The sequence below is a fragment of the Oryctolagus cuniculus genome, chromosome 12, assembly GCF_964237555.1.
Source record: "Oryctolagus cuniculus chromosome 12, mOryCun1.1, whole genome shotgun sequence".
In the NCBI taxonomy this organism is placed as follows: Eukaryota; Metazoa; Chordata; class Mammalia; order Lagomorpha; family Leporidae; genus Oryctolagus; species Oryctolagus cuniculus.
The window spans coordinates 108553530-108565977 of record NC_091443.1 but is presented as its reverse complement, the minus strand read 5'-3'; the positions used below and the strand labels follow the sequence as shown (position 1 = coordinate 108565977).

The 12448-nt window shown below is 52.4% G+C and overlaps 1 protein-coding gene across 4 annotated transcripts in view; it reads right to left on the bottom strand.

Moving 5' to 3' along the window:
- The window catches only part of SIN3A (SIN3 transcription regulator family member A), a 68315-nt gene that overhangs the window by 25260 nt on the left and 30607 nt on the right, over positions 1-12448 (bottom strand). For all 4 annotated transcript variants that reach the window (XM_051834600.2, XM_051834603.2, XM_051834601.2 and 1 more), the window contains exons 4-10: positions 10379-10485; positions 9306-9588; positions 8214-8465; positions 7055-7207; positions 6775-6933; positions 4877-4966; positions 91-209 (exon numbers count right to left, since the gene is read on the bottom strand). In XM_051834600.2, coding sequence (XP_051690560.1) covers positions 91-209; positions 4877-4966; positions 6775-6933; positions 7055-7207; positions 8214-8465; positions 9306-9588; positions 10379-10485 — 1163 coding nt within the window. The remainder of the gene's footprint in view (positions 1-90; positions 210-4876; positions 4967-6774; positions 6934-7054; positions 7208-8213; positions 8466-9305; positions 9589-10378; positions 10486-12448) is intronic.

The window sequence follows — 12448 nt, the reverse complement described above, 5'->3', positions numbered from 1 at the left end:
AGCTCTGCCTACCTCCGGCTGCACCCATCAAACCCTAGCCAGTCTCCACGTGAGAAGAACTCCCAGGACTGAAGCCCTCACCGCACTTACCCCAGAAAAGGCGAGACGAGCTGCACGAGCTCGGCCCGAGAGATCACCTCCTGGTTGAAGATCACCAGGCAGCGCAGGAAGTTCTCATAGGCCTCAGCACTGCGCAGGGCCTTTCGGACCTGAGGCGACCAGAGAACACGGTTAGGTGGGGAACTGGGATCTTGGATTACATAAAAAAGATCTCTGTATTTGAAGGCAGAATGACAGAGAGAGAGGGGCAGAGACAGAGACAGAGATCTCGCATCTGCTGGTTCTCCTCCAAATGGCCCCAACAGCTGTGGCTAGGTCAGGGTGAAGCCAGGAGCCTAGAACTCCATCTTCGTCTCCCACATGGGGGGCAGGGCCCTAAGTACTTGGACCATCTTCTGCTGCTTTCCCAGGCTACTTAGGAAAGCAGCTGAGGCAGAAGTGGAACAGCTGGGACGCAGTCAGCGCTCTGCCTGGGGCTGCTGGCGTCGCGAGTGGAAGCGTCCATCACTCCACCACAACGCTGCCCCGTGGACTACGTTTTTTAGTATTATTTATCTGAAAGTCAAAGTGAGAGAGAGAGAGCTTCGATCCTCTGGTTCATTGCCCAAATGGCTGCAACAGCCAGGGCTGGGCCAGGCTGGACCCAGGAGCTTCATCCAGGTCCCCCACATGGGTGCAGGGTCCCACGCACTTGGGTCATCCTCTGCTGCTTTCCCAGGTGCATTAGCAGGGAGCTGGAAAAGAAATGGAGCAGCCAGGACTTGAACCAGTGCCTATATGGTAAGTCAGCATCGCAGGCAGCAGCTTTTTAAAAAATTATTATTATTGGGCCGGCGCCGCGGCTCACTAGGCTAATCCTCCGCCTTGCGGCGCCGGCACACCGGGTTCTAGTCCCGGTCGGGGCGCCGGATTCTGTCCCGGTTGCCCCTCTTCCAGGCCAGCCCTCTGCTGTGGCCAGGGAGGGCAGTGGAGGATGGCCCAGGTGCTTGGGCCCTGCACCCCATGGGAGACCAGGAAAAGCACCTGGCTCCTGGCTCCTGTCATCGGATCAGCGCGGTGCACCGGCCGCAGCGCGCCGGCCGCGGCGGCCATTGGAGGGTGAACCAACGGCAAAGGAAGACCTTTCTCTCTGTCTCTCTCTCTCACTGTCCACTCTGCCTGTCAAAAAAAAAAAAAAATTATTATTATTATTATTATTTTATTTGAGAGTTAGACAGTAAGAGATAGAGACAAAGGTCTTCCCTCCATTGGTTCACCCCCAAAATGGCCAGGAGCCAGGTGCTTCCTCCTGGTCTCCCATGTGAGTGCAGGGCCCAAGGACCTGGGCCATCCTCCACAGGCAGCAGCTTTGACTGCTATGCCATAACACCGGCCCTTGGATTACATTTTTAAAAACTGAGGAAATATAACTGGTATGAAGACATTAAGGAATCTATGTTACTTTTTTGGATGTGATAATGGTTATGTCTTAAAAAGGGAGTACTTTATAAAGGGAACTTACTAAAATTATTTATGGTTCAAGTAATATCCTGTCTGGGATCTCTGATGAACAAAGGAGCGGGGAGTGCTGAAGCAGGGCATGCCTGAGGCCTCACCTCTCTGGTCTCCCACAGCCCGTGTGCGCTCAACACACTCCACAGTGAACGCTCTAGAAGTGAGATCCCACATGCATCAGTTACCTGCCTTCTGCCGCCCCTTTAACAGGTGTACAGTAAGAGTCTGTTCGCCATGTTGTCAAACTCCAGTAGTCTTCAATGACTGTTATTGTTTATGAGGCAGAGAGGTGAGGGATACAAGCGCACACACACACACACAGAGGGAGACAGCACTCCCACTGGCTCACTCCTCAAATGCATGTGACAGTTCTCAGTTGGGGCTAAGCTCAGAAGCCATGAATTTATTTACTCAAGGTCCACGTGTGGCAGGGACCCAAACACTTGAGCCGCCACTGCTGCCTCCTGGGGTCTGCTTCAGGAGGAAAGCAGAGTCAGGCAGAGAGCCGCTATGAAACCCAGACACTCGACTTGGGATGCAGGTGTCCTAACGTGGGCCCCCAAACTTCTAAAAACCACTTGTGTCTTCTAACCTGATCTTTTTCCTTCTATTTACAATAGGAATTTTACTATCAAGAATGGAGACACGTTCGCCGGCACACAGACCTCAGGCTGGCCTGGGCAGATGAGCCCTGCAGTTACAGCTCCCTGGTGCCAACCCCCATGGTTTATGCACAGCCCCGCTCCAGGCTGCAGTGTCTCTCTCACTTCCCACTGAGAGGCGCACCACGGCATATGAAGCTCAACTTAAAAGCTAAAGACTAAGGGACAGCACTGTGGTGTCCCAGGTTAAACCGCTACCTGCAATGCCAGTATCCTACATGGTGCCAGTTCAAGTCCCAGCTGCTCCACTTCTCATCCAGCTCCCTGCTAGAGCGCCTGCGAGAGCAGCAGGTGATGGCGCAAGTTCTAGGGCCTCTGCACCCAGATGGGAGATCTGGAAGAAGCTCCAGGCTGCTGGCTTTGGGCTGGAAAGCCCCAGCCATGGTGGCGATTTGGGGAACAAACAAGTGGATGTAAGAATGATCTCTCTCCCTCTCTTCCTCTGTAACTCTGCCTTTCAAATAAATAAATAAATAAAAATAAAAGCTAAAGATTAAAGAGCAAGTTACTTTTTGTGCAATATACCACTTTTACTTAATTTTTTATTAGTTTTTTGTTTTTTTTTAAACAAGACTTCATTTGAGAGGTAGAGTTACAGAGGAAGAGGGAGGTCTTCCATCTACTGGTTCACTCCCTAAATGACCACAATGGCTGGAGCTGGCCTGATCTGAAGCCAGGAGCCAAGAGCTTCTTCCAGGTCTCCCATGCAGGTGCAGGGGCCCAAGAGCTTGGGCCATCTTCTGCTTTCCCAGGCACGTTAGCAGGGAGCTGGATCAACAGTGGAGCAGCCAGGACTGGAACTGGTGCCCATATGGGATGCCGGCACTGCAGGCAGAGGATCACCCTACTCCACCACAACCCCAGCCCCTGTACTAGCTTTTAAGCACAAAGAAGTGCTGAACCCATGTATCACCCAGCCTCAATGACTTCTGTCTCCTTCACACGCATCTCTATCATTGAATGATAAAGCAAGTCTCAGACATTGTACCTACATACACCTTGGTATGTAGCCAAAGAAAGTGTTTTAAAAAGTTTTCAACAGCCCACTACTCTTAATTAATTTATTTCAAGATTCCTTATAAGGTTCCTTAACCGCACACTCAAATTTCAATTGTCTAATAAATGCCTCTAAAATCTGGTTTTCGAATGCAGAATCCCAGTGAGGTCCGCATGATGCACTTGGCTTCTGTTCTTTCTGGTTCTGCCTTGCTTTCCAACAGTCCCCTCCCCACCCTCTCCTTGCCACTGCGTGGCTATCGCCCGGACTTCTACATCTGCCTCGGCACCGTGTCAGGGCAGCCTCAGAAAGCGTTCCCAGAGGCACAGCAGGAGGCCGTGAGGAGGTGCCACTCACTGGGATGTAATCACTTGATCTTCTCCCAGGGGCATAAGACAGGGTCAGTCCCCAGCTCAGTGTAGGGGGCTGGTGTCTACTCGTCACACCAGACACAGGAGAGCTGAACGAAGACCCCACACGACGACATGCACCACTGAGCTCACGCTGGCTGCCCACTCGAGTCACCTGGGGAGTTCCAACAACAAACTAGAACTCCCAGGAACCCTATACCAGAGGTCTTCAAAAGTTTATGGAAAACACATACATATCATGAAACAAACTAGGCACAGATTTCAAAAACTTTTGATAAAAACAACATCTTTTATTTCCGTTTCCACCAACTTTCGGGATTGCCCTTGTATGTGCACAGTACAAAAGGGAGTCACAGTGCTCACAGGACCACAGGCATCCGGTGTCTTCACCACACCCTCCGCCAGGCAGGCCCGTGTGTCCACAAAGGGGAGCTGCATGCAGACATCGGGCACAAGGGGAGGACGCCCGTGGCTGCCATGCACCTTGCAGAACCGAAGGAGGCAACGACAGCCTCCCTCTAGCTGTGCTAGCGATACCAGCAGACAGAAGGGACCCACACAAAAATAGGAAAAAACAAAGCACGGAGGGCCGGCACTGCGGCGGAGCAGGTAAGACCACCTCCCGTGATGCCGGTGTCCCACATGGGCTGTTTGTGTCCTGGCTGCTCCACTTCTAATTCAGCCCTCTGTTTATGGCCCGTGAAAAGCAGTCGAAGATGGCCCAAGTGTCTGCGCCTTTACCACTCATGTGGGAGACCTGAAAGAAGCCCCTGGCTCCTGGCTTTGGCCTGGCCCAGCCCTGGCTGTTGTAGCTATCTGGAGAAAGAACTAGGGGATGGATGATCTCTCTCTGTCTTACCCTCTAACTCTTTCAAACAAATACATCTTTAAAAAAATGAAAATTTGATGGCTGGTGCTGTGGCGTAGCAGGTAAAGCCACCGCTTGCAGTGCTGGCATCCCATATGGGTGCCGGTTCGAGTCCTGGCTGCACCACTTCCGATCCCACTCTCTGCTGTGGCCTGGGAAAGCAGAAGATGGCCCAAGACCTTGGGCTCCTGCACCCACGTGGGAGACCTGGAAGAAGCTCCTGGCTCCTGGCTTCAGATTGGCGCAGTCTGGCTGTTGCGGCCAACTGGGGAGTGAACCAGCGGATGGAAGACCTCTCTCTCTCTGCCTCTCCTTCTCTCTCTGTGTAACTCTGACTTAAGTAAATGAAATAATTACAAAGGCCTAATCGGCTCGTTCTTTTGTCATGAATGTTGGTTTCAAATCTAATTCAGGCATCACTCACCTTATCAAAAAACAAGGACTCCGTGCCAGCACCGTGCTTGCTGGCCTCCGCCAGGGGAGAGTCCTTTAGGCTGAGCAGCTTAGGTTTCTTCTGCAAAGAAGCAAAGACACAGACACGTAAGACTCAGAGTGAACTTTCCGGTTTTCACCTGTACGTCACAGTTCTAGACCAAAACTACTGCTGAGTGATAATGTGAAACGAGTGAGAGAATCTGTCATGAACTCAGCCTGCAGGTTAAAAGATTATTCCCCCGTCTGTTTTAGTCTGCCCATCAGTGTCCTTCTCTCAAGTTCTCTTTCTACTCCCCAGATAGCGCCTCCAGAAACAGTCACTGTGACAAGCTTATGGAATTAATTTTCTTCCTTTCTCCAGAGGCCCGAGTGAGTGTACCTGGAACCTGACACCACTGTTTTTCCTACCTGTTGTGGGAGAAGAGGCTATTTGTACAAAGAGTGGGCACACATCACCTAGAACACACAGCAGTCAATCTCTAACCTTTGATGCTTCACTGTGAATGCTCAGGAAAAGAAGCACGGTTCCAACAGGAGGAGGAACTCTTGTCAGCAATATCACTCACACTGATGGTATTGTTTGAAACAGAACAAACAGCAAGAATTCACTTTCAACTATCTGGGAAAAGTGTACAAACTGAAACGCTGCAGTTATGGGGGCCAGCTGGGAGCCAGAGCCTGCTCTCATGGCCCAGGGCGGGTTCTCACAGCAGGCTGTCAGGTGAGAGAGCAGAGCCTGGGGTGGGGGCACTCTCCTGGCCGTACCTGGCAACCCGTGGCCCCAGTCCTCGTCACTGAGGGCCCAGAAACCATGATTGTGTCTAGCCTGACGTCACGAGAACTCGTCTGGAACAGAGAGCAAGGCCCTTCAGAGTACCGGCAGTGCTGACGTCAGTCCTCGCAGCCATTCACTTGTTCACCAGTCATCGCGTACGATCTCAAATTCCACCAGCTTTCGTCATTCTTTAACGGAATTCTGCAGACAGGCCTACCTCACATCACCTGCCGCTCCAGCACTCACTCAGAGCTCGGCATTCAAAGAGCAAACCTAACCAGTTCCTGCCACGCATGAGCTGTATCACGGGTGGCAGGCACACCCCCTCGTGTTGACTGCAACAGCAGGTGCAAACACCAGGTGGCCCAACCCTAACAGGCGTCGGAGACCTCTTTTGCAACAGCCACCGGATCCCGCCTTGGGGAAGAACCCGAGATCTCACAAAGCACAGCCCCTCTCCCACAAGACGACCCCTCTATTTCTGAAAGAACATCCATCCAGCTCAAGATTCTTCTTAAAGCACCAAAATCAGAAGAACGGAAACTTTGGAAGTGTCAGAAACTCTCGGTAGCAAACAGAAAAATAAACACAACTCACAGCAGAGAGATAATGTAAGAACAAACTCCGGCCGGCGCCGCGGCTCACTAGGCTAATCCTCCGCCTTGCGGTGCCGGCACACCGGGTTCTAGTCCCGGTCAGGGCGCCGGATTCTGTCCCGGTTGCCCCTCTTCCAGGCCAGCTCTCTGCTGTGGCCAGGGAGTGCAGTGGAGGATGGCCCAAGTGCTCGGGCCCTGTACCCCATGGGAGACCAGGAGAAGCACCTGGCTCCTGCCATCGGATCAGCGCGGTGCGCCGGCCGCGGCGGCCATTGGAGGGTGAACCAATGGCAAAGGAAGACCTTTCTCTCTGTCTCTCTCTCACTGTCCACTCTGCCTGTCAAAAACAAAAACAAAAACAAAAACAAAAACAAAAAAAGAACAAACTCCAGTCCGAACTCACAAGAGCGCTGTAACCCCGCAATCAGCTACTGCCCTTTGGCAAAGCCCAGCACACGGCTGAGCTCTGACAGACAGCAGCTCGCCCCGGACCCAGGACCCAGCCGCCCGCCGCACCTTCACCGGGGGCGTGGCTCCCGTGCCAGAGTGCCTGCGGATCTGGCAGCCGTTCTGGCTCGGCCTCTGCGGCTTGTTGTTTAGCTGGGGCTTCTTCACGGTGCCTCCATGGTCATTTCTCACCGAATCAACCTTCTCAGCTGTTGTTTTGCTTAAAAGCTGAAGACACACGCAAGAGGTTAGCGTTCTGATCAAAGCAGGCTCAGTGTCGTCAGGCCAAGGGCCTTCTGACTGCAGCTTTGCAACCCATCCAGCGGTCCTGAATCCAAGTGAAACTCACCACGGAACTGTTGGCATCTGGGAGGAACTGTCCAAACTCGGACAGCAGGTCTTCCTGGTTTTTGAACAGACGAGCCACCTGGGCATACACCTCTTGCTCCGTCAGCGCTGGAGTGTAACTGCCCCCAGCTTCCTTGGCATTCCGCTGCTCTTTCTGAGGAATTGCGAACGGAAGGAGGCTGTGTCACAGGGTTACTGTTCTGAATCCCACCTCTGCGCTTTCCGGAATGCCTGACAGGAATCCTGCTCTGGTATCTACTTACGCTACCCTCAAAAAAGTCTAGGAGCCGGCTTTGTGGCCTAGCAGGTTAAGCCTCTGCCAGCAATGCCAGCATCCAATATGGGTGCTGGTTCGAGACCCAGCTGCTCCACTTCCAATCCAGCTCCCTGCTGATACACCTGGGAAAGCGGTGGAGGATGGCCCAAATCCTTTGGCTCCTGCACCCACGTGGGAGACCCAGAAGAAGCTCCTGGCTCCTGGCTCTGGCCAGGCCCAGCCCCAGCCATTGCAGCTATCTGGGGAGTGAAGCAGTGGATGGAAGACCTTTCTCGTGTTCTCTCTCTGTAACTCTGCCTTTCAAATAAATTTTCAAGAAGTCTATACTGTCGGCAGCTGTTCTGACTGTGGACTTTAAAGTTGAAGATGGTGTGGTGGCACAATGGGTTGAGCCATCGCTGGCAACGCCAGCACACACACCAGAGTGCCACTCCATTTTCAGTGCCCTTTCCTGCACCAGGGAGGGCAGTGGAAGACCCTGATAGAGTTCCAGGCTCTTGGCTTTGACCTGGCCCAGATCCAGCTGCCACTGGGGGAGTGAACCAGCAGTCGGACAGTCTCTCTGTCCCTCTGCTTTTCGAACAAGCAAATCAAACGCTGGGCAGTAAAAGTGATGCTCAGTGCACCATGCCAACTGATGCAACACAAACACCTGCGAAGCTGCTCCTCCTGCAGGTTAGCCCTGCTCTAAGCGTCCCAGATCAACAGCATTCATCTCACAGGGCAGTGGCTGCAAATCCCCACGGGATGCTAACAGGGCATCCAAGTCAGGCAAAAAAAAGTGGCTTTATGATCACAGATCACAGTTTCTAAGTTCTTCTTGGACGAGAGGCCCCCAGAGGGCAGCCAGGGGTTCACAGAAACCAACAAGACAACCTCCTACCTGATAGGTGTGCAGAATCTCCAGGAAGGCTTTGTAGATGTCTGGCTGCCCCTGGAACCGGTTCTTGATCTTGTTCACATAGTTGATGGCGTGGTTGAACTCCACAGGCTGATTGTTCTGCAGAGACGGGGCCGTTCCCAGCGAGATGGTCACCGGGGTGTGAGGCTGCACCGGCGGAGAGCGCGGGGATGCATACGGAGGGAGCGGGGGAGTCTGCTGACTGGCTGGGGCATGTGCTTGCAGCTGGGAAGGCTGAAAAGAAGAGTCTGTGTTCTCCTCAGTAGCACGCGCACACGCATGCACACGCGCGCACACTCACGGTTTGACAAGGGGAAAGAGCTAAAGAAAAGGGAGGTGTCAACTCCACCTGCATCCTTGCTGACTCACTCCGCCAAGCCGCCTGGGCAGGGCGGAGGGGCTGCACTCTGTGGTACCAGTACCCAGTCTCGAATCTTCTACCTACAACTTAGGGCTGGGCCACCTCCAGCTGCAGGCAGAATCTTTCACGTGCGGTCTTTAAGCTCTCGAGCACAGCAGGTACAGACAGACAGAACTCATTCTAGGGAGACCTTTAACAAGACGACAAACCCTCCTGCAGGAGGCTGCTAGATCACCCCTGCGCCAGCACACTGAGGTGCCGGAAACGTCATCTGCACCTTCTCGTCCGGCTGCCACTAGCACGCACGGCCCTGAGCTCTGGAGATGCAGCCGTGCAGCCGAGCACTCGGTCTGTTCTAGTCACAGGCAAGTGCATCATCACCACCTTCCCCTCCATCACTGGGGTCTTCGCTCAGCTTGACACAAGTTAATCTGGTAAAGAGCAGCCTCTGGAATGACGGCACGTGGACAGTGGTACCTCTTGACCATGAGAGATGATCCTGTCTAAGTACTGAGCTATGAGGCCACCACCTGTGCTCACTTCAGGAGACACGCAAGCATGCTGTGTGTAAATGTGACACATTAAAGGTGCGGGATGAGCTGCATCGTTGTCAAGGAAGGCTCTGGGCCTGTCTGAATCCTGCCAAGGGCAGGTGTCCACGGCAGGTGCTCTGAGACACCCACGTCACATGAGGCGGTTTCCCACAGGCTCACCTTGCTGACTTTGGCAGGTGCAGGCTGAGGAGCCGGCTGGGCAGGAGCTGGGGCTGACTGTGCCGAAGGCTGGGAAGGATGCTGGGGTGGTGGCTGAGGCTGGGGCTGGATGCCGTGCGTGGGGATCTGATGAACCTGGCCAGGAGTTGTCACGTTCACCATGTCATTGGTTTGCACCTCAATTTTGTAGCCAGGGGGCAAGAATGTGTTGAAGCCCATGATCAGGTCAGGGTGGCCTTTGAACAGCTGGGAGACACGACTAATCACTCCTGGAGTGTCGATGCTGATAAACAGAAGGAAAAGTGAAGGCTGCAAGCCTGACAGACACCCTAGCAAGAAAAACCTCCCCCTCAGTTTTCTCTACGTAGGGAAACACAGAGATCAACATGCATGTCACAGAATCTACGCACACACTTGTCCCAGTCTTGAACACAATACACTCACACTTTCATGGTAACAGCAGTATCACACAGACACTCAGTCAACTGAGAGCCGCAATTTCCAGGCAGAGCTGATCTTTGATACACCAGTAGAAATCCTTTACTGGGCACAGCTCTGCACTGTTCGACGAGCTGCTCTTAACAACATGCGAACCACGTCAGAATACCAGGGCATCTGAAGCCCACTCAACAATCAGGCAGTCTAACTTACTACCAGCACCACTGTCCTGATAAAGCACTGAGAAACATTTTGGCAGGAAAATTTACCAACATGGAGAGAAAAGTCTGGTAGTTTCCATCATGACCTGGAAAATTCAATGCTCCAAAGGGGGCACGGGGCAGGCTGTTAGCCTCGCGGTTCAGATGCCCGTGCTGCACATCAAGGGCCTGGGCTCAATGCCGACTCCACCTCCTGCTAAGGCAGACCTCGGGAAGCAGCGGTGACGGCTCCATAGAGTTCCTCCCATGCACACAGTGGTGCTGGCTTGAGCTTTGGATAGCCTGGCCTTGCCCTGGCCACCACAGGCATCTGGGTAGTGAACCGCTAACTGCAGTTCTCTGTCTCTCTTTCAGACAAATATCCAAAAGCAACACACCAAGCACAAAGCTTGAGTCCAACCACACATCTTTTACCTCTGAGATTTAAATTCCTTCATGATGTCAAGGAAATCGTTGTAGACCTGAGGCTGACTACCGAACTGCAGCTTCACCTGGTCCAGGTAAGACAGCGCATCCTCCACCTGAGGCAGGACACACAACGTTATAAAGAGGTGACAAACGAAGAACAACAAAAACAACGTATGCCTAAATAAAAGAGTAAGTGAAACAAAGTATTAAAATTTGGCATGAATGTCAATAATAAAACAGAGGCTTAAAACAAGAACCCTTGTAAATCTTGTTGAAAAGCAATTTAGCTGTTCATCACGTGAGTCTCTGTGCACTCAGCTTGGTAACGGTTTAAGAAAACCTGGCACACGGCAGGGCGGACTGAGAGGGGGCAGGAAGACTTGCCATGCCTCAGGGACGGCCAGACACCTCGGCGCAGGCGCGAGGACAGTGGCCTGCACATGGTGCCAGCCAGAGGAGCGCAGAGAACTACACATATGCGAAAGCTTTGCCATGACAGGACTAAGACTGACTGTGTCTGGGAACTAAGGGAGGGGAACCATTCGAAAGCCACACCAAGAGAACCGATTTCAGGGACTCTAAAGTTATGAGTGGGATTTAGGACAAGGCAAATACCCACTATATATTTCCCATATACTCTGAGATAAGCATGTTAAATTACACAAAATACAACATTTAGGAAAGTGTTACAAATCTAAGACACACTGTGGTTACACGTTGTGAAATGGAGCACTTGTGTTCAAATAAACCAGTAAACGGCGCCACGGCCCGAATGTGTCCCCAGATGCGAGTGCTGGCCGCAGTCACCACTATGCTATTGGAAGAGGCGGGGCTTGCAGCAGCAGACTTAGTCAAGAGGATGGGAATCATGTGGATGGCTGGCAGCTTTATAAGACGGACGGCAAGAACCAGTGTTGGTCCTTCTGCCGTGAGAGAACAAAGTTCAAGGTGCCAATCCTGGAAGCAGAGACCAGGCCTTCCCCAGACAGCAACCTGCTGAGTCCTTCATCTGGCCCTTCCCAGCCTCTGGAACTATGAGAAGTCCACTTCTAGCTCACCCTCTGTCAAGCCTCCTGTTAGAGCAGCACTAGACAGAAGCATTTCAAAGGCTGTCCGGGGGCAGCACGACAGCACAGCAGTTAAGACGAGGGCTCAGACGCCCACACCCCTGTGGCAGAGTGCCCTGTCTGAAACCAGGCTCCATTCAATTCCAGCTTCCAGCTAATGCACGCCTAGGACAGAGCAGGTCACGGTCCAAGTACTTGGGTCCCTGCCCAACATGTGTGACACCTGGATGGAGTTCTAGGCTCCTGGTGTCAGCCTGGCCCAACCCTGAGTGTTACAGGCATTTGCGAAGATGGAAGCTCTCTCATTTTGCCTTTCAAATGAGATTTTCTTTCTTTTTATTTGAAAGGCAGAATGACAGAGGGGAAGATGCAGAGACAGATAGAGAACTTCCATCCACCAGGTCACTCCCCCAATGCCTTCCATAGTTGTGTCTGGGCCAGGCAGACGTCAGGAGCCGAACTCCATCTGGGTGTCCCACGTGGGTGGCAGGGACTCAAGACTTGGGCCATAATCTGTTGCCTCTCAGGTGCGTGAGCCAGGAGCTGTACTGGAAGCAGAGGTGGGCTTGGTTCCAGGCACTTTTGATATGGGATGTGGGTACCTTAAGCAGCATTTTAAACCACTGCATGCAACAGTCAAGGTCAAAGTGCTTCACTACTGCTCAAGCACAAATCGTATACTTGATCAATGCCCACTTGTCTGACATGGTTGGTTTCTCCAGATTTTACAAATATTTATAACATGAGAATTTCTACTGAAGGCCACTGGAGTATTGAATTTATATTCAGGACTTTACATATTGAAGTCTTCTATTAACGATCAAACTGATGGAACATGAAACTCATTTGCAGAAGGAACAGACTTCGCAAGCTTTTTAAGAATAATATTCACCGTTACGACAAAGGAAGAGATATCAAACATAAACGTGGCAGGGGCAGGAGGGGAGGCCAGCGCTATGGCACAGCAGGTAAAGCCACCATCTGCAGTGCCGGCATCCGATATGGGCAC